We start from the raw sequence: 19,366 nt of genomic DNA on the forward strand, positions 1-19,366 counted from the left end.
GTCATGCAGTCTAGTTCCGCGGATTCCTTCAACCTTTTCGGATCACTTCAATTGGCATATTTTGAGGTGTTCAGCGACTATATTTCATTTCCAAATAGTGGCTCATAATTGCCGCTATCTGCTGCGCATCCTGGTGCTCATCTGTAGCCGTGTGAGTGCCTGGGACCCGGTTCTGTGTCACCTCAGCCTGCTTTCACCATGTTCCCTTCACAGGCGGCCAATTTCAATATCGAGGCCCTGAGTGGGATCTGTGGGTAAGTTTTTTCTTATCTCTGCTTCAGTTTACTCTTACACGATGCGATGCGGGGGATTATGTGCGTCGCGCGTGCGCAGGAATATGATGCAGATCGTCCTCGGATTCGATGATCTTTCGTCCCCCACATAGACCGTCATGTTGCAACAAACTTACTAATTCATGTTTAGATCTATCTCAATTGCTTGCTGGGTTGTTGTCTTCTCCCCACAGATTATTGAGAATTTCCAACGTGGCTCTGCAGATGGCCTTTCGCTTCTGTTTCTCATCGTGTGGTTGGCGGGCGATGTGTTCAATATCCTCGGTGCTGTGCTCCAGGGCGTGCTACCAACAATGACTATCCTGGCGGTGTATTATACACTGGCGGATATTGTTTTGCTGGGACAGTGCTTCTATTACCGAGGCTTCAACATTAGGGAAGAATTCTCTTCGTCCCCGTCGCCGGAACCCGAATCATCTGCCACCGGTGCTCTTGAGGGCAGCGACGCGAATGGGCCTGGGCCAACAGAAAGATCTTCCCTGTTGCCGAAATCCGATGGTCACATTAAAATTCAGGATCCGGCCACAAGACACAATGGGCAACACTCCCATGACGGCGCGCGACCAACATCGCTGTCATCTGCTACGCAGGGAAGACGGCACTCTGCAACAACGATTGGCGAAATATTGAACCCCCACCATATTGACGGCACACATCTGTCGCCTGCGATGCCATTAATAGAGCCGAGTTCAGATACAGCGCGCGCCCGACGACACCGCCCTCGCATCTCCACCCTCCAGGCTCTCTTCTTCAACACTACAGCCATCGCCCTCGTTTGCGCTGCAGGTATCCTGGGCTGGTATGTCACCCCAGGCCCTAAAACATCCAAACCAGAACCAGAACCCCTCACCATGGACACACTGGGCCAAGTCTTCGGGTACCTCTGCGCTGTGCTGTACCTGGGCTCTCGTGTTCCCCAGCTGCTGCTCAATTATCGCCGGAAATCTACGGATGGAGTGTCTTTGCTCTTCTTCCTTTTCGCTTGCATTGGGAATTTGACCTACGTCCTGTCCATTCTGGCATACTCGCCTGTTTGCCAGGGAACGACTAAAAACCGGCATCACACGAAGTGTCGTCCCGGTGAGGCCTCTGCGTTGTATGGAAGATATGTGCTTGTCAACCTGTCTTGGTTGATTGGTAGCTTTGGTACTTTGCTGTTGGATATGGCGATTTTTGTTCAGTTCTTCTTGTACCGTGACGGAGACAAGGCTCACCACGATGTTGACACCGATGAGTGAAGACCCCGAGGACTTATGTACATATGTTAGATATGGATGCTTATACGATTCAACCACTTTAATATTTGACATAAAAATTTTGACTTTCGTGACATTCATTTTCAATACATCATGAGGCGCTGGCGCTTGGGAAAAAGGACGGACTGGCAGACTACCTGAGCCGGGACCCTTCACAGAAAATTCGCTTCACATATGTAGAAGGGATGTAAACTGATACATCTGGCCAAGTGTGCATGCCCTAGTAGGCCCAGGGCTAGGCCATGCTTGGGGCCGGCGGGATGTTCCCCGAGTACCTTGTTTTGATCACTGGCCGAGCGTTCCCATTATGCAATGAGCATTTTGGAGGTTGAGGCATTAATTCAATGCCTCCTATACGTAACCCCCCGGGATTTCATACCTCAAGATCAGCCAGGAAGGAGAGGACGGCAGTAGCAAATGACTTGGCATCGTCCTGTCTCTCCTTCATATCGGGACCAACCTGCTCCAAGAACAGAGCCAGCTTCGACTCCTTCCACCCCATAACGGGCGCATTCTCCACGCACATCTTCTGCATACCAAAGGCATCCATCTCATAGTGTCCCTGGACAGACAGCACCCTTCCGGGATTGTAAAGCCCTTGAATCGGGCAGATAGGCGTACTTCCAATATTGATCCAAGGAGCAGGAAGGGAAACAGGAGGCGACTCGCTAAGAGTCACGGCAGTTCCCTTCTCCACGGCCATCACACGATCGCCGTGGAACATCTGAATACGGAGCTGGCCCTGAGGAAGATGGCCGAGAGCCGAAGGGAAGTGCTGAAGGAAATCCTTCTCAAGCTGCACGGTGTAGATACCGACCTCGCGACCAAGCGGGCATTTCTCAACATAGACGTCGCGGACCGGGTCCTCGGGCACGCGAACCAGCGCGTGAGAAATAAGCTGGTGACCGAAGCAGGTACCCATGATGCGTACATCGGGGTGGCCTCTGTAAACGGTCTGGATGAACTTCTCCAGAATCTGCATCCATGGCGAGTGAGGCATTTCATAAACGCCCGGAGACCCTCCGGTGATCAAGATTGCATCAATTGGGTTGGACACGGGCAGGTGCTCCTGAGTCGGACTGCCGCGCAGCAGGTGGAAGTCGGGATAATGACCTCCGCGAATGTCATAGGGGGTGACGGTAATATGAATCGGATTATCAACAGTGGTGGTCTCGTTCAAGTGCGAGGCCGTTTCGCGAAGGATATCGCGGAAATGCGCGCTGCAGAGACCGCGAGCCTCGTACAGTCTACGCGCTGGAATGTCGACATCAAGGACCGCGATGTGGATGTTACGGACCATTATTGCGATTGCTATATTTCGTCTTTTAAATTGAAATAATGGGGTCCGGGGAAGATGCGCAGGATCAACTGTCTACCCAGACGGGCAGACAGCATTGGGATAATAACATAGTCGAGCCCGGAGTCCGACCGGAAGGCTTAGGTAAAATTATGGGCTTATAGAAACCTCCATTGAGAAATCATGAATAATAAAACAGCGTCACGGAAGAGAGGGAGGGCAAAAATACTCCAAGTGACTCCAACGGAATCGGAAAGATTAGGTAAATGTTTAGTCAAAGTTAGGGTTGGTCACCGACGAGCTTATTTTGGAGCCCCACTCGCCTATTGAAAATCTGTTCGTTTATACTTTATTTGTAAGCTAGTCCGCATTACCCCTCGTTCTTGATCAATCGGACGTGTCGTGTTGCTCCGAGGGTGGGAGTTTAAGTGACATGCTTGAAACCAGCCTATACGAAGCACGCTATAATAAGGTTTGCCCAGGATTTTTTCGTCTCACGTGGGTCATCTAAAAGCTCTCCAATGATGATTCCTCCAAATACACCAGACAAATCAGTATTTTCTGTCCACTTTCTCCACCTAAGACATAGTAGCCGTTGCGGCTATGGTCACATGAGGACTCCTCCCGACTCGGCGCCGACGGCGGACGGTACTTTGAACCGCCCTCCAAGGTTTTCCAGGAACACATGACCTGAGAGAGAAATCAAAGTGGAAATGGCACCATGAAAAATAACATATCATCTACGTGATCGATTTCCATTATAGGCTCGGACGCGTGGCACTCACCACCTATTGTGAGTACTTCCGTAAACCGGTGTCACACACACTTCGACTCTTTCCCAAACCCTAATGCCAAGAGACACTAATCTATCTCAAACGTAATAGAAAAGCCCTGTGATTTGTAGAACACTGGAAGCTCACGGTTATAATAGTTTTTCTTAGCAGAATCAAGACAAAAAAAAACAAAAGACAGAACGCTGTGGAAACGAAAAGCAGATGACTGAGGGCTGAAGAGCTATCTTGGGACCGCCTTAGAAGACTTTTTGAATAGCTTTGGGAGTGAGAACAGATTATGCGTCATCTTTGAGGCCGGCTTAGTTCGGCATTAGAATATCAGGCCAGGCAACATTGAGAGCGAAACCCGAGTAGGATTGATGCCCTAGGTGAAAGGAGTATGATACAGCATCATCTTGAGGAAGTGTCAAGCCTTCCAACCATGTCCGAGATAGCACACCCGGTAAGCACCTATGATTCAGCTGTAGTTCGAGCCTGCTTCAATCGATGCAGCTCATAAATCTCCTTATCCAGATCTGGAGCCGGGCCGTCAACAATCAGACCCGGCGCAACCTGATTGATCGGGAGCGGAGCAACCGGTCCAGCTTTCACGCCGAACTGCGTCCCCCACTGCTCAAGCTGTGCGGACGAACTAGCATAGACGATCCGTCCCAACCCCGCATACGCATGAGCAGTCGAGCACATCGGACAGTGCTCGCCAGAAGTGTAGACGGTGGCAGTAGCACGGTCGGCAGGGGCCAGGTGCTTCTGGGCCCAAATGGCCAGCGTGAACTCGGGATGCAAGGTGATGTCTGCCTTGGTCCAAACCCGATTGCGGTCCTCTTTGAGAATCTTGCCGGTGGCATCTACCAGCACTGACCCAAACGGATCATCACCCGCCTCAAGAGCTTCGCGGGCTAGCTCCACACACCGACGCAAGTAGGCAATATCTGTGCTGGACACCATTTTGCTTCGCTATTGAGGATTTCACACTAGCAAGAATGCCAATTTGCGGGTTGGATAAACAGCTCGTCCCGAGAGTCGAGTTCAGGTCTGCAAGAATCGATCTTTGACAGATTCGAAATTGGCTTCCTGGCCTTACACACAGAAACTTCCTTAAAGCCTAATGCCAAGGCCAAGACCACGGCCAGGCCTATCTAAGACAGGCGCAGCTAGCCTGCGAGTCATCCCCGTCCGTCTCGTCCTACAGAAAAACTGCCATCTCATCGAGGTGGAGATCCGGCTTTTCTATAATCGTATCTGTAACAGAATCTCGGGGATAGGTGGTGCTCCACAGCTGGATTGGATTCAATGCTGCTGGTACCGTTTGTTTGTCTAGAGATACGAAGTGTGGGGTAAAGGCAAAAGGAAGGCAACACGGGGCAAAGTTAACCGGACAGCGATTAATGACTCGCCGGCTTCAACACTCATCTCTAATGCCGACAGCACCATCTAAATCACCTCTCGAGTGTCTCCTTCAACATAGCCCAAATCACGCAATGCTCTTTGTATGATCTCCCGGACCGTTTTGTCTTTCCGTTGGGTATATTCCACCACTGAATCCCCAGCTACAGCCGTCTGTTCAGCCGCTTCGTATTTCGATTTGGCATACAGTTCTTGATCCGCCGGCGTTTTGCGTAGCCAGTCACGAAAGATACGATGTCGGACCACTTCGGGCGAGTCGGGACCCCACACGTGGAGATTAACGTGGTAGGCGTTGGGCCAATTCTCCACAAAGAAGCGGTGCTGGTACCAGCACGGCTCGCGCAAGAGGAACCGGAATCCTGCCTCTTCTAGAGGCTTCACGTAGGATGCTTCATCCGTGGGATCTTTCATTGTCAGATCAACATCGATAATGTCTTTGGCTGGTAGGCCGGGAACACTGGTAGAGCCGACATGACCGATGTCCAAGATCAAGGTCCCAAGGGCTTTTTCGATCCGTTCTTTGACTTGTTCGAACCGTTGCGGCCATTCTGGGTTGGGCTTGACTATGGTAACGGGAGGTTTTATCGTTCGTGAAGCTATACGCTCCACGAGCTCCGGTTGGTCGTCGCAAGGCGCGACAATCTCCGCAACTGTAACGGGCATTGTACGAATGATGGTAGTTGACTCGAAGCTGACGGCGGGGAAAGGAGGGGAATTTAGAGCCCCTTGTTGATCGGGGTGGTCGTTATGGGACCGTTATAATACATGGAACCACCCAGAATCGCGTCGCACATCTAGCGCCCGCTAGCTTTCCCTGGCGCGAGAACCCGCAAATGCTCATAACAAGCTAGATAACTCACCGAGGTCCATCTCTACTGTTTTAGAACTTGGATAATGCAGGGTCAAACATAATTCATTTTCATCGATCAAAGACTGTTCAAAAAGTAGCAAAGCTATGCAAAATAAAAACACCTGTAGCTACATGCGGCGAACTAAAGACAGAACATATCGAGCAAGATTCGGAATCTAAATAGATTCAACCACGGAATCATTTAGGAGGGTGTGGCTCCATCGTCTTGCTCCCAACCTCAGACCAATTGGTACTCAGCGACGTTCCGTTGCTTTCAATGTAGCTCTTCATCATAGCGCGGCGGGTATCGTCGTCGGCGTCCTTGTACAGCTTCTTGAAGAAGCCGTCCACAGCATCGCCTCCGATATCCGAATCATCGGATTCGTTGCCGTCGCCCTTTTCACCTTTCGTTTTTGAACCCTTCTTGGCAGTAAGGGAGGACGCAACTTTATCCCAGTCCTTTGTTCCGTGGCGAGACGAAGTCGGGTACGCGGGTCCGCTTGATGCTGCTGAGGCAGTAGGACGCTCCGTGAGCTTCACACTTTCGCCCATGCCTTCCAGCGAGCTCCATTTCTGGCCGGTTGATTTCTTTTGGAGGGTGATTTCGATTTTGGTGCCCATGACGGAGACTTTGGAGGCGGAGGTATCGATGGGTGCGTAGAGAGGATCCAGAGTGAAGTCGTATTCAGAGCCGGAGGGAAGAGGGAATCGGAGCGATATCTAGATGGATCCGTCAACTGCCTGCCCATGGCAAATCATGCATAGGCTTGAATGAAGCTTACCGAGTCATCTTTTAGCTCAGTCTCGACCTTGTCCTTGGGAATACCCTTGGCATAGAGCGTAACGACAACGGAATTCTGAGACTGGTACCACTCATGCCGGACCTTTTCTGGGGCGACAGGTGCCGAACGTGCAGCCGAGCTGGCAGTGGGCTTCGGAGCGTCACTTGCTGCGCTTGGTGCGGATGGGGTTTGCTTGGTCGACTCCTCATTTGCCAGCACGGACTTCCCCAACTTACCAGCAAGCTCGGCCTCTAAGCGCTCCTTGCTAGGAATCTCGACATCCTTGGGGTATTCAACGACAGAGACCTTAGTCTTGTCGTCACCCTCCGGAAGTTCGTCTATCTTGCGGTTGACTTTCGCCAACCAGATGGGCAACTGCGTCTCGTACATCTTGCCTTTCCCTCCACTCATAGCGCTTTGTATTTTGGAACCCCTGTTCTCATCTCCGGCGCTCTTTGTCGCAGCCGTCTTCTCTTCCAGCAGCTTGAAGAGGTATAACGCATCTCCATACCGCTCGAGCTGGAACAGCGAGACTGCACGCCGGAACTGTGCTGACAGGATCAGCTCGCGCTTGCCACGCTCGACGGCTAGTGCAAGGGCAGCTTCTGAGTCCTGCAGGGCGTGGTTGGGGTTCGGTCCGCCATGCTCTGGCTTCAGGCGTCCCAGGGCTGTGGCGCGTTGAATGTAGTAGTTCGGGGAGCGGGGGTGCTGGATCAAGGCGCGCGTGTAGTATTCGAAAGCGAGATGGGCATTGGATTTGGCGAGGGCATCGTCGCCCTTAGCTGCGTAGTCCATGGTAGGCGAGAGATCTGCGAAGTGGGAGAGAGGAAAACGAGGTGGGGGAGGCAAAGGGAAGTGCGGCTCCGCGGCGGCCCAAGCTCCGGTCCTGATGTGGGGCTGATTATACATGGTACATAGTACATATGGTAGGAACCGTGGCAGATAACAACTGGCATTTTATCTTGGGTGTTTGCCACGAGTGTTCAGATGGGTAAGGAATCGTTTCTTTGATTGTCAGCGTGTCAATTGTCAACCCCTCCTCGTTGGGACCCGTTTTTGGCCCCCGTTCGGTCCGGGTATTGCAGTAGAGGAGTCTTAATGGTATGGAAAGCAGCTCGGATATGATTGACTATTAGGTTGATGTACATTGGATTCGCTAAACGTAAAGCTCACTGAAGCTCGTCATTGCCAAACTTCTTGCTGTACAAGCCAAGAGCCCGGATCGGCCAATAGAACTTGTAATTGGGGTACGAGATCATGCAGGATTGGTTGAAGACACCCTCGATCGACTCCTGCAACCACTCGCCGTTGCGCTGCTGGCGAGCCATCAACAGCTTGATACCCCTCTCTAGAGGCTCCTTGTGGGGGTACTGGGCCTCCATGAGAGCCAGGCAAGCCCAAGCAGTCTGAACAACTTGAGATTTCTCGTGCTGAACGTAGACATGCTTCTCGCTGCTGAGGTACGATTCGCCCCAGCCACCGTCGGCCATTTGTTTCTCGATCAGGAAGTCGCAACCCCGGCGAGAGTTGTCGCTGGTTTCATAGGTCTCACCGATGCTAGCCAAACTTTCCAGGGCAAACATGGCAGCGTAGGTGAAGCAGATACCCCAAGAGCCATACCAGCTGCCGTCCTTGCGCTGAGCACGCTTGATATACCCGACGGCCTTCTTCTTTGCGATACGGATCTCATCGGCGCGGTAGTCTGGGTAGAACTTGCTAAAGAGCGATAAGGCAGTCACGGATGCTGTGGTGCATTCAGGATAGTCATAGCCGATCATAATTCCACCGAAGACTTCGGCGGCGTTAAGCCACTCAACCTTCTCCGACGCGCGAGTGGTTTCGTACTCGGTGAAGCCACCGGTCGGGTTCTGCATCAGCAGCAGGCAGTCCACGCTATCCTTCAAACGCTCCAGAGAGATCAGCTTGGGGAAGTTGTGCATCTCCTGGAGTTGGATGGTGGAGCGGAGGCCCTCAGCAGTACAATCGCTGACGGTGTATCCCTGAGTCTTCGTGCTGAAAGGCCAAGCGCCCTTGCGGTGCTGGCGGTAGCATTTCTCCTGGTCAGGCACATTCTCCCGCAGTTGATGGTCGTCGATGAATTCCAGAGCCTTGGTCAACATGGGCCGCCACTTGGGGTCATCAGCCAGACCGGCGACCACAACCGCCTGCGTGACAAAGGTTGTATCCCAGACCTGAACACCGTTGGTTCCGTTGGCTAACATTCCCTCGCCTTTCATCCACATGTAGTCATTCAACCGCTCCCGATGACGGCGAACGGAGTAACTGTCGGGACCATCGTGAATGTAGCAGGCAACCATGTTCAGCGGGTTGTTCACGGGTCCCAGTCCCGCGTAGTCGGTGTTCTCATCCTCCATGCGGATCAACTCCCAGGTCCAATCCTCAGCCCGTTTGACGATGGGGCCAATGCGGAGGAAGGGGTTCCAGACCCGAACCATAGCCTCATTGATGGCGTTCAGAATCCATGTTTTGGGGTAGTAGTTATCGGCGGAGTGGATGGAGTTGCGATGTTGAGAAAAATCGATTGAGTCATAAGGCTGAGTGTACAGCTCCTGACGAAGCTGCTTGGTGAAGTCATTGAGCGGGAAGGACCACTTCTTAGACCAAATGTAGGACAGAGGCAGAAAGACCTGGCGGATGTGGATCCACCAGCGCCACGGGGCAAAGGGAACCCAGTCAGGAAGAAGCCTGCGAACAGTCAGTCAGAAATCCGGTTTCCTGAATGGGTATTCCAAGCTACTCACCAAATCTCAGGAGGTACTGGGTTGACACAGTCCCAATCCATGACTCCCAGAATACTGAGCCAGGCCTTGGCCCAGTGAGGCCCGTAGATAGCACCTCCGAACTTGTGCAAAAGACCACGTGCTTTGACCATGCGAGGCTCATCTTCACTGACACCGACCAGACGCAATGCCACGTAGTTCATGGCAGTACCAAATACAGAGCTGTGAGCTTCAATGTGCAGACCCCAGCCGCCATCCTCCGGGTGTTGGCGAGCAAAGAGATAGCGCTTGATCTCCGTCGTATACTCCGGAGGAATGGGCGTGTTGGTCACGTACCAAGTGATCAATAAACCCGGCAGCAAGAACATAGGACCACCATACTCGCAAGCCCAGTTGCCAGGCTCCAGCTGCAGATGCGAGAAGAAGGACAGGCCATTTTCGGCAGCCTGAAGAGGAGTCTTGACATGTTGCAGCTCTGGAAGGCCCTGTAAAAGCGAATTAGGAACGGAAAACCAAACGTGATTCAGGCATCATACAGTCGGCAATCCGAGATGATATTTATCAGCAATTGACTGCGGCCAGGCGTGGTGTTCAGCATCGGTTTCGAGATACCGCCAAGTCTGGCGGCCTTCCTCATTGACCAATCGCCAGCGAGTGTAGTCAGTCTTGGGGTCGCCATTCTCATCGGGCGACAGACGGCCCTGGGCGTCACTTCGCCATGGGCCAATGTGTGAAGCCATTTTGTTTTGAGGTCTGGGGACAATTGAAGAAGTTGGAGCCCCAGCTATCGATAACGCGGATCAGGAGCACCCGGGGAAGATGAGTCAGCAGTCTCAAGACTGCGGTGTACAACCAAGAACGCGCCGTCTTCCATGTGATTTCACTGGAATAAAAAAACACTAGAAGGAACTGGCGGTGTTTTCTTTTGCATAATATTATGCTTTGGCTATTTCCTGAAGTCAATGAAGGCGGGTGGTGGGTGTGGGGTGCGGATATAAAACGCCATCCGACACACACCACGCGCCCATGGCTCTGAGGTTGACCCAATACATCCACTAGAAACTCAATTTTGTTTATTTAGGTGTGTTTCGAGAGTATGACAATATTGAACTTCCCGAGAGTAGAAAATCAATTACGTGCAGTACAAACGTTGTCTCCAGTATCTACTGTCACCCACTTGGACCAACGCCCATCTCGTCCCTTCGCCAGTACATGACACACCAATGGCACCGAGCGCCAGTTCCCCGCGGACAGCGATTCCAAAACAGGATCGACAAGCCTCGGTCCGCGCATATATCGACAGTACTCTCACAGCACTTGTCGATCAGCTTTCCTTGTCCCCAGCCGAAGCGAAGCCCTGCATCGCGATACGATGCAGAGCCACGCCGGCAAACTGCACTATCAATCGAGGCAGCGGTGCTCTTGAGGCCGTGCAGAATGTGGAGATGCATCGCACGTACTCCTGGCCTGGAGCAACGGCGTATGAGTCGTGGAAGTTCAGTACGCTTCTGTGCTTGTGATCGCTTGGAACTGCAGTGCTTCAATGCCGTGTAAATATGCTAAACGAATTTGTTTCTACAGCTGTCATCATTCGGATCCTTGCCATCATTGACCAGGCAGTGCGGACGGGGCAATGGGTCTCCAAGAGGTGAGTTCTGAGTGTTGTCCAACTTGAGGCCGATCTCGTTCTGATACTTCCCAGGGATATTTATTACATCGACCCAGCATACTTTCGCTCCCAGGACACGGTGGATACTGTGATAGATGAGCTTGCTTATACAATTGGAGTTGATCGCGGAGCACTGAATGTTGTGAGTCTCCGCTATGAAGCGACAGTGAGAGCCAAGAGGGCATTTGCTGAACACACGTGCACTCTCACAGGAAGCTGCGGGAAAAGGCTTGATAACAGGGTGCTTTTCCTTGAAACGTGATTCGCATGTCGTCGTCAATGCTCAATTTAGCTCCCAGGTCAGCTTTCAGCGCAACGATTTATCATGCCTGGGCCATAATCTAATCGATCCAGGATACCTTGGTTCCTCGAATTCAAGAAGGTGACGAGTTTGACATTTCAGCTACTCGTTGGGTGCTCGTTATCGAAAAGGAGGTACGGTTGACCAGCTGTTCGCATATGAAGTAACCAAAACTTATGCGACGACCCAGGCCGTGTTTCATCGACTCGTGCAAAACAATTATCACATCAAGGCAGTTGCTGGCCAAGGAATTCTCATCACTGTGAGTTTGAGCTTTTCCTTTGCTGGTTGTCCCGAACACAGGTAGTTAACAACAATCCCAGGGCAAAGGATACCCCGACATCCGTACACGAGAGTTTATCCGACAGCTCGTCGATGCAACATCAAATGACCGAATCCCGCGCCGTTTCTATGCTCTGGTAGATGGAGATCCACACGGAATAGGGATCTTGTCGACATACAAGTACGGGTCATTGGCACACTTGCACGACAACGCAAGTCTCAACATTCCGAACTTACAGTGGCTTGGTCTCAAAGTTTCGGACGCAATAACAACTTCAGCAGCCTCCGGTAGTGACGGCCTTCTCACCTTGACATTTCGAGACCGCAAGAAAATCGTCGCCATGCTTCGCAACAACCCGGTATTGGCCAATGATGGGCCCGAGGCAGAATGGCGCATGGAGCTGCAACGCATGCTGATGCTGAACATCAAAGCGGAGATTGAATTGATGTATGATCGAGAAGGTGGTCTGGAGATGTGGATTGATAGGAGAATGTTTCGACAGGAATGAGGCGATGCATTGATATCATGGCGAAGGCTCGTAGGGACATCGGCAGGGGGTATGCCCCTCAGAGGACAAGGGTTTATGCAGTACACCACAGTATAGAATATAAATAAAGCATTGAAAACCACCGAAATCAGAAAAGGATCTGGAAAAATGGGTAGACTCTCGTTTTCTTTGAGAGATGTTACATACAAATGAGCTGCTGTTAAGGAAGAAACTATCGCCAGCCAAGCCATGCAAGAAAAGACAAATTAACGCACCCCTTGACGCCAATCATCAAAAAGAGACCATTGAATTGTAAGATGCTTCAAAGTCTTGTCATTCTCACAATCCCAGCCCCTTCCGCACTTCATCGCGGACCTTCTGCTCGTACTCGGGTCTGCGCTCCCGCCACATCTTAGCGGCCTCGACGTTGGCAGGACTCTCGTCATTCGGCTCAGCCAGCATGCTCATGACGGAGATAAGGATCTTCTCGACGCTCTGGATGGGCGACCAGCGCTCGGAGGCGTGCTCGTAGTGGTTGGGGTCATCACCGGGGGGATGCAGGATGGAAATGCAGACTGTGCCATTGGGGTAGACTAGCGAGAGCAAAGAAAATTAAGTTAGCATGAGGTATGCGCAGGAATTGTCACATTGGCCTGGACACCAAGTTGGGGTAGACTGGAGATAAAGCGCTCACCATTTGGGTGCCACACCCCGCCTCCAACGAATTTCATAGTCGGCGGGCTCAGCGGGTAGTCCTTGGGGAATTTGAGCTCTGCGGCAAAGACACCACCCTCGAATGGTGTGTCTCCAGGGCCCTCAATCAGGGCTTCCCAGTAGAACATGTCATCTTCGGAGACTGGGCCCGCGGTGATACCCTCGGGCGGGTTGGTTGAGAGGTTCTTGTATTCGTGGAACAATCGCTTCTGCGCGACGGAGGAGGCCATGGCTCGGAATGGATTCGGGGTTTATTGATCCGTCAGAGGCTATCAAGTAGTTTTGCGGTCCGCAGGGGTGAGTGGCGAGGAGTTGTGGGAGTTGGAAGTTGGAAGTCAAAGCAACGGAAAGATGGGGAGTTCGCGGGGTGCGTCACTGTGTCGACGAGATCGCCCCGCGGGCCGATCCCGTCTTGCAAACAATATATGGGCAATGGTTATTCTAATTCTATCGTACAGCGTTTGGCCATTATCTGGCAATTACTAAAAAAAGTCAAAATCATCTCCTCCACCGTCCCCTCCATCGCTCCAAGGGTCCTCATCCTCGCCCCAGAGGTCATCTGGTTGCTCTTGAGGCCAAGCATCTTCGTATGGCTCTGGCTGCCCTGGCGATTGCTGGTCTGGGTACGCTGACTGGCTGCTTTGGTCGCCCGACATGCCTCTTTGCATTGCTTCATATCCAGCCATAGCTCCCGCACCTGTGGCTCCAGCGGCCATGCCCTCTGCCATGCCACCGGCAGCACCGGCCCTTCCAATTGCACCCGTAGCTGCCTCGCCAACCGCACCAGCTTCGCCGGCCGCAGCACCACCAGCGGCAGCACCACCGGCTGCCTCTCCAGCAGCAGCACCCCCAGCGGCAGCTTCACCGCCCATGCCAGGGAACCAGAGAGGCATGAAGCCGAATCCACCTGAGCCGCTGTGACGGCTAAAGTAGTCAAAGTCCACACTCACTGCCGTAGCTAGCATCACTGCGCGTTGGTCTAGTGTCATCCCGGTTGGCGTATTGGCTTCATTCGGCGCCTGCAAGACACCCAATCCAGCCGAATCCATTCGCAATGCATAGACACCGGTATCGGTGAAGATCTCTCGAGCAAAACCAGCAAAGTTACGATTCACCGATCCGATCAGTCGGTTGTCAGCAGAGCGCAAAGAGAAGTCCCAGGATAGCAAAGGCTCATCAACGTATGCGAACTGATTAAATTCGCCCTGGCCTTGCTTGGACGTCTGTGCTAGTTGCATCTGTTGTGTTTTCGATAGATCGGAGCTATCCAGTGGGAACTTCTGAGTGGCCATATCTGTTGCTGGGTTCGGGGACTGATGGTATGTGAAGAGATTGTATTTCCGACGTAAGGGTGCCCATTGCGATTGGGCTTCGCCAACGATTCGCATTTGGTCGAATCCGAGTGGAGATACGCGAGTAGCAGCATCAGTCTGGACGAGAGACCCGGGAGTCGTGGTGTGTTGAGAAGTCGAAGAAGAGTAATTGCTCGCAGAAGGGTCGAGGGGGTCGTATACTTGGATTCGACTGTTGATCCAAGAGAACGGACGGTTGAACTACAAGTTATAAGAAATCAGCCCACCATATCCTCTATGTATGTTCTCTTGCGCGCTCGACGTACCCGAAGCACCTCATTCTCGTGTCGGTCGAACACATGCGTCACGAAGCTTCGATGGGTTTTAAACCATTGGCGCGCCATCGCATTGCCCATGCCCTTCTCCTGCTCTGCCATATAACCGACGTGGTTACCCATCGCGTCCATAATGACATACTTGTTCGCTTGTTCGAAGCCACTGCCCAGAATTAGCATCAGCCCTATTGCATTCTATCACAGATGCATCTAACTCACATCATCACATTCATCATTTCAAGTTGACGCTGAACCACTAGTCCAGAGTTTGCCAATATGCTGATCGCAGGGTGATTCTCCTTGAGGACGGCATGGGGATCTTCTGGGAGATGGACGGGAGAGAGGAGGGTATTTTGCGAAGGGTCATAATTCGGGTCGGGGCCATCTTGAGCTTCGGAATTGGCAGATTCAGGCTGCTCTGGCGTTTTTGATGCTTTCTGTATCGGTTCGATACGCTCCGGTCGCTTTATACTGTTGCGCGGGCCACGATGAGTGTTGTTGCCTCGGAGGCTCGACAGTGGTCGACGGAACGGAATCGCGCGTGGCGACAACAGCGACGGCTGTCGAAGCCTGGCAGTCCACATAATGGTGGGGATAGGATTTTATGCGCTCTGAATACAGATAAATATGCTGGCTCGAGGGATGTTGGGTGGCGTTGCGGAAGAGACGAGTTGTGACAGAGAAACCATGACTTTGGGATGACGGAAGTCTGCCGCGGGGTTAAAACGGAGATAGCGAGGGCTCTATATCAGCCGCCTCTCCAAGACACTTTCTACTCGATAGTTCCACGAGATCTGGCAATTCTAATCGTCAAGTAGATTCTAATTTAGTCACGAGACTACATTGCCATTCAACTTTTGAGCTCGTCGCATCGCACAGTGGGCGTTTCATTAATTTGTAAGTGGCTACATGAGTGGCCTTGTTACATGTATTGAACGAATAAGGCTCGATTCAACATGAGGCCTTCGACGGCTTTATTATAACCAAATTGTTCCAAAGCTTTTACATTATCCAATTGAATGAGTAAAAGAGTACGGAACATGGGCTGGAAAGTGGCGGGTCATAATCCAATCCGGCGCCACACAATCCAGCTCAGTTCCAGGACACTGCCAGACCAGTGCGATGCAGAGTATATACCAAACGACACGCTCCCATAAAATGCAGTTGATCACAGGAGACCCTTGCGGGCCAGCTCAATCTTTCGGGTCGCCTCCCCAGCCTTGAACCCTCCCTTCGATACGCAGATTGCGCTACCTTCTCCGAGCTCGACCTTTTCTTCAACATCGGGGTGTGCGCATGGGCAGTGATGTGGGACGCTGACGCACGCGAGGGTTCCGGGGCAAAGATAGTCGCTGCATTGCGCTGCAGAAAGGACAGTCATGATCAGCGAACAATCGCGACTTGAGGAGGGATGGATCTGCCGAATATAACACGAATAGTAACTTACCCTGGCGCCACATGCTCTGATACCGACCGCTGTCGCTGGGCACGTTCTGAGAACCCTGCTGATGCTGTTGCTGCTGCTGGTTGCCGCCGAACATGTGTTCGAAGAAGTTGAACTGGGCCTGGGCAACGGACACCATCAGGACAAGAGCCCATATCGTAGAAACCCAGTTGCGCAACATGGTGTCAGATTCAGTTTGCAGGCTATGGCGAGCCAAATGGGGGAATGGCTCGAGGAAGCTGGCGGAGTGGCCTATAGATGAAGCCAGCTTACCCGCACACGTGACGCCAAGCCTCACCTCCGAGAAAAGTTCCCCTTGAGCTTCGACTTCCGCATCCCAAAACCCCAACCAACAATGTTGCAGCCCAGATTGCTGGCGCCCCTTCGGGCGCTGGAACGGGCATTTGCTCCCTCCCTCCGATCGGCCCAGCAGGCCTACCAACCGCAATCCCTCTTCCAACGCACCCTCTCCGCAAACATGACAATCCCGAAAGCCGCGCCCTCCATCTCTCGCCCACTCCTCCCCTTCTCACAAGTCCGATTCGCCTCGCACGCCTCTCAAGGAACTGCTAATCGACACTCGCGTGATCCTGCCGGCAAGCGTCTCGGTGCGAAACGCACGGGCGGTGAATACGTGGTGCCCGGGTGCATCATCTTCAAGCAGCGCGGATCGAAATGGTTCCCCGGCGAGAATTGCGCAATGGGCCGTGACCACACAATCTACGCCACCCAGGCCGGCTATGTTCGATACTACCTTGATCCCGAGCGACACCCGGAGCGCCGGTATATCGGAATTGTTTTCGAGAAGGATGAGAAGCTCCCGCACCCGCGCAATGCACCTAGCCGACGGAAGCTGAACATGGTTGGCATCCCGCGCGCCGAGCCCGTCGCCGTTCAGTCGGATCTCACGGTTTCGGTGGCCGGTGTCAACGCGGACAACACCCAGGTTGCTTCCGTGGAGGCTGTCGACCGCGAAGTTGGTCCTCAGCTACGCCCTGGTTACATGTACCGTGAGGCCAACTGGATCATTGGTCGCGCTGCTGAGAAGGCCGGAATCTTCGCCAAGCCGTATGACCGCGGCAACCGGTGGCTTGCGTGGAGGAAGCGACAGGCTCGTGCTGAACGCGCTGCTCAGATGAAGAGTCTGAAGGGCAAGAAGAAGGCCTCGAAGAAGGCCAAATAAGGGCGCATGATGGTGTCATCCGTGGATATCGGATTTTTGTAGCGATACGAAGTTTTATTTTGGTGTTTATATGTACAATAGAATCTTCAAAGATCTTTCCCTCCAATCATTCTTCATCTAAGATCAACATACATGGCAAGTACCTAGACTCTTGCCCGGGGATTTCCCACCTGAGCCATTGTTTTCGTTGGATTATTTGTTGTCCTTGCCTCAATGCTGGCTTTGGGTCATTGATGCCACATGTGCAGCGTTTACCAGGCTAATATTGCTGTCATGGAGTATAGACCCAAGACCCACTCGTTGATCTTCGGGTATAGACTTCCAGACATACCCGCCACTTCTCTAAACAATTGATCGAGAATTAAAAACCTTCTAAATTACATCGCATTCAAATGCTTTGTAGTGATAGGACTAAGAGGCATGGGAGATTGCTCATTCCGATCTTGTGCTGATGGGTGGGATGGGGTTCGGATCCCCGCCCAAACGCAGGGATCAACTCGTTGCGTTGCAGTCTTGATAACCGCCTTGGCGACATGAACTTCCTCGGCCTCACCTTTCCTCGGAATTCTGTCTTCCTACGACCGAGTCTCTTCCCTCCTTGCCGAGCCTATACTATAAGGAAGCCTACTACCAGATACACCTCTCACTTTCCAGCTCCATTCTCAATGTCCTCAAAGCCAATACCAACAGACTTCCCGGTATACGCCTTCCCAACTACCAAAGAACTAGAAGAGTTCTTCGAGCGCGAGCACAAAACAGCCCCCGCGTTCTACCTCAAATTTGCCAAAAAGTCCTCCGGTATCCCGTCAGTAACAGCAGCCGAGGCCGTAGAAACAGCACTATGTTTCGGGTGGATCGACGGCTGGGTGAGAGGAATCGACGACACATGGTGGTTGGTGCGATATACGCCTCGCCGAGCTAAGAGTATATGGTCTCAGAAGAATGTCAACACAGTCGCCAAGTTGATTGAAACGGGTCGAATGCGCCCTGCGGGGTTAGCTGCTGTCGAAGCCGCTAAAGCTGATGGGCGTTGGGATCGCGCTTATGCTGGACCGTCAACTATTGCCATCCCTGATGATTTTGCTGCTGCATTGAAGGAGGTGCCGGATGCATCCACGTTTTTGGAGACTCTTAATAAGTCTGATCGGTATGCGGTATTATGGCGTGTTCAAACTGCTACCCCGACAGCGCGGCCAGGGAAGATTGAGACTTTGGTGCAGATGCTCGCCGAGAAAAAGAAACCAACGACGTTTACGAAGTCCACAAAGAAACGCAAAGGAGAACCCAAAGATGGCAAAATTGAAGAGATCGAGAAAAGGGATGTCAAAAAGGCAGCAACGAAGCCAAGACGCCGTGGACTTCGAAGTGATCCTGATTTTAATCAATGATGACCACAAAGGCACTCGAATGACATCGGAGTGGGCGAATATAATCAGCATTTCAGGTGTCTTCTGCTGCGAAAAGCCCAGATACTCACTGTATGAACGTGGGCAGCGGTTCAAATTCACATATGTTAAAGCAAAAACTGTTTATCAGTTCTCAATTGGTTTCATATATTGGCGCTACATACTTCTGGATATTTAAATGTTGACTTCTAAAAATACATCTGAGGATTTGCGTAATCCAATCCTACCAGGACCGATCTGGAAACTCCAGTTCCTCGGTTTCCTAGGCTCTGGAATTAAGGCGGCCATCTTGAGTGACGTGTAGGAAAATATGAGGGTACTTATCATTTCAAATTTCGACACTGCTTGGCTGATATAATCCTTGAAGGAGACAATATTCAGCGATTGCGCTCACCCACCTCCACGCTTATAGAAGCGGGAGGGCCACTTCTCATAACATATGTGCTGTAGTATATGAACCATCGTCAGTCCTAATTATAAAGCACCTGTAAGTCCCATTGGTAACGTAGCCTCAGGCCTGTTAAGCTCGATCAGCTGACCACCGCTCTTGTAGATGATAGTTCAGTAGCTTCTCTCTCCGTCTCTCTTCCTTTCTACTAGTCTCTTTTGCTTGCTCCATTTTTCTTTCTGTGTGGGCCACTGCAGTCTCCCTGGCTGCGTGGTTCCGGCACACTTGGCCTCGTTTGTTTTCGCATTTGCTTCCTCTCCGATATTGCCTGGGAGCTCGATCACCTTTCCTTGGTTGACCTTGCCGCTTTTTTTCCTTCGTTTTCGCTCGCTCGCCTCAACGGACAGATACACCATCTATCTTTGCTCTCTCCCTATCTCTCAATAC

At 52.0% G+C, this 19,366-nt stretch overlaps 12 protein-coding genes across 12 annotated transcripts; 4 read left to right on the forward strand and 8 right to left on the reverse strand.

Annotated features, from left to right (window-relative positions):
* Positions 1-198: 198 nt before the first annotated feature.
* On the forward strand, positions 199-1,531 carry N7498_010472 (PQ-loop repeat-containing protein; the record flags this gene model as incomplete). Its single annotated transcript, XM_058457528.1, has 2 exons — positions 199-254; positions 424-1,531. 2 exons carry the CDS (start codon positions 199-201, stop codon positions 1,529-1,531), a joined length of 1,164 nt encoding a protein of 387 aa, XP_058304427.1.
* Positions 1,532-1,922: 391 nt separating this feature from the next.
* N7498_010473 (type 1 glutamine amidotransferase) lies at positions 1,923-2,849 on the reverse strand (the record flags this gene model as incomplete). Its single annotated transcript, XM_058457529.1, has 1 exon — positions 1,923-2,849. One exon carries the CDS (start codon positions 2,847-2,849, stop codon positions 1,923-1,925), a length of 927 nt encoding a protein of 308 aa, XP_058304428.1.
* A 1,241-nt stretch (positions 2,850-4,090) lies between these two features.
* N7498_010474 (nucleoside deaminase) lies at positions 4,091-4,585 on the reverse strand (the record flags this gene model as incomplete). Its single annotated transcript, XM_058457530.1, has 1 exon — positions 4,091-4,585. The coding sequence occupies one exon, from the start codon at positions 4,583-4,585 to the stop codon at positions 4,091-4,093; it is 495 nt and encodes a 164-aa protein (XP_058304429.1).
* A 486-nt stretch (positions 4,586-5,071) lies between these two features.
* Positions 5,072-5,707, reverse strand: N7498_010475 (GrpB family protein; the record flags this gene model as incomplete). The annotated part of the gene is made up of 1 exon (XM_058457531.1): positions 5,072-5,707. One exon carries the CDS (start codon positions 5,705-5,707, stop codon positions 5,072-5,074), a length of 636 nt encoding a protein of 211 aa, XP_058304430.1.
* A 385-nt stretch (positions 5,708-6,092) lies between these two features.
* On the reverse strand, positions 6,093-7,471 carry N7498_010476 (co-chaperone SGT1; the record flags this gene model as incomplete). The annotated part of the gene is made up of 2 exons (XM_058457532.1): positions 6,093-6,614; positions 6,677-7,471. 2 exons carry the CDS (start codon positions 7,469-7,471, stop codon positions 6,093-6,095), a joined length of 1,317 nt encoding a protein of 438 aa, XP_058304431.1.
* Positions 7,472-7,845: 374 nt separating this feature from the next.
* N7498_010477 (terpene cyclase/mutase family protein) lies at positions 7,846-10,157 on the reverse strand (the record flags this gene model as incomplete). Its single annotated transcript, XM_058457533.1, has 3 exons — positions 7,846-9,382; positions 9,439-9,902; positions 9,954-10,157. 3 exons carry the CDS (start codon positions 10,155-10,157, stop codon positions 7,846-7,848), a joined length of 2,205 nt encoding a protein of 734 aa, XP_058304432.1.
* Positions 10,158-10,640: 483 nt separating this feature from the next.
* Positions 10,641-12,178, forward strand: N7498_010478 (uncharacterized protein; the record flags this gene model as incomplete). The annotated part of the gene is made up of 7 exons (XM_058457534.1): positions 10,641-10,917; positions 10,999-11,065; positions 11,120-11,228; positions 11,299-11,385; positions 11,441-11,521; positions 11,578-11,649; positions 11,711-12,178. The coding sequence occupies 7 exons, from the start codon at positions 10,641-10,643 to the stop codon at positions 12,176-12,178; spliced, it is 1,161 nt and encodes a 386-aa protein (XP_058304433.1).
* A 318-nt stretch (positions 12,179-12,496) lies between these two features.
* On the reverse strand, positions 12,497-13,101 carry N7498_010479 (E2 ubiquitin-conjugating protein UBC7; the record flags this gene model as incomplete). The annotated part of the gene is made up of 2 exons (XM_058457535.1): positions 12,497-12,750; positions 12,852-13,101. 2 exons carry the CDS (start codon positions 13,099-13,101, stop codon positions 12,497-12,499), a joined length of 504 nt encoding a protein of 167 aa, XP_058304434.1.
* Positions 13,102-13,353: 252 nt separating this feature from the next.
* On the reverse strand, positions 13,354-15,082 carry N7498_010480 (scramblase family protein; the record flags this gene model as incomplete). The annotated part of the gene is made up of 3 exons (XM_058457536.1): positions 13,354-14,424; positions 14,490-14,661; positions 14,718-15,082. 3 exons carry the CDS (start codon positions 15,080-15,082, stop codon positions 13,354-13,356), a joined length of 1,608 nt encoding a protein of 535 aa, XP_058304435.1.
* Positions 15,083-15,666: 584 nt separating this feature from the next.
* lcl2 lies at positions 15,667-16,123 on the reverse strand (the record flags this gene model as incomplete). The annotated part of the gene is made up of 2 exons (XM_058457537.1): positions 15,667-15,860; positions 15,946-16,123. 2 exons carry the CDS (start codon positions 16,121-16,123, stop codon positions 15,667-15,669), a joined length of 372 nt encoding a protein of 123 aa, XP_058304436.1.
* A 174-nt stretch (positions 16,124-16,297) lies between these two features.
* N7498_010482 (mitochondrial 54S ribosomal protein bL27m) lies at positions 16,298-17,125 on the forward strand (the record flags this gene model as incomplete). Its single annotated transcript, XM_058457538.1, has 1 exon — positions 16,298-17,125. The coding sequence occupies one exon, from the start codon at positions 16,298-16,300 to the stop codon at positions 17,123-17,125; it is 828 nt and encodes a 275-aa protein (XP_058304437.1).
* A 665-nt stretch (positions 17,126-17,790) lies between these two features.
* Positions 17,791-18,513, forward strand: N7498_010483 (YdeI/OmpD-associated family protein; the record flags this gene model as incomplete). Its single annotated transcript, XM_058457539.1, has 1 exon — positions 17,791-18,513. One exon carries the CDS (start codon positions 17,791-17,793, stop codon positions 18,511-18,513), a length of 723 nt encoding a protein of 240 aa, XP_058304438.1.
* Between the last annotated feature and the right edge of the window lie 853 nt (positions 18,514-19,366).

Source organism: Penicillium cinerascens (assembly GCF_028974065.1).
Source record: "Penicillium cinerascens strain IBT 15544 chromosome Unknown scaffold_4_segment0_segment1, whole genome shotgun sequence".
Lineage (NCBI taxonomy): Eukaryota > Fungi > Ascomycota > Eurotiomycetes > Eurotiales > Aspergillaceae > Penicillium > Penicillium cinerascens.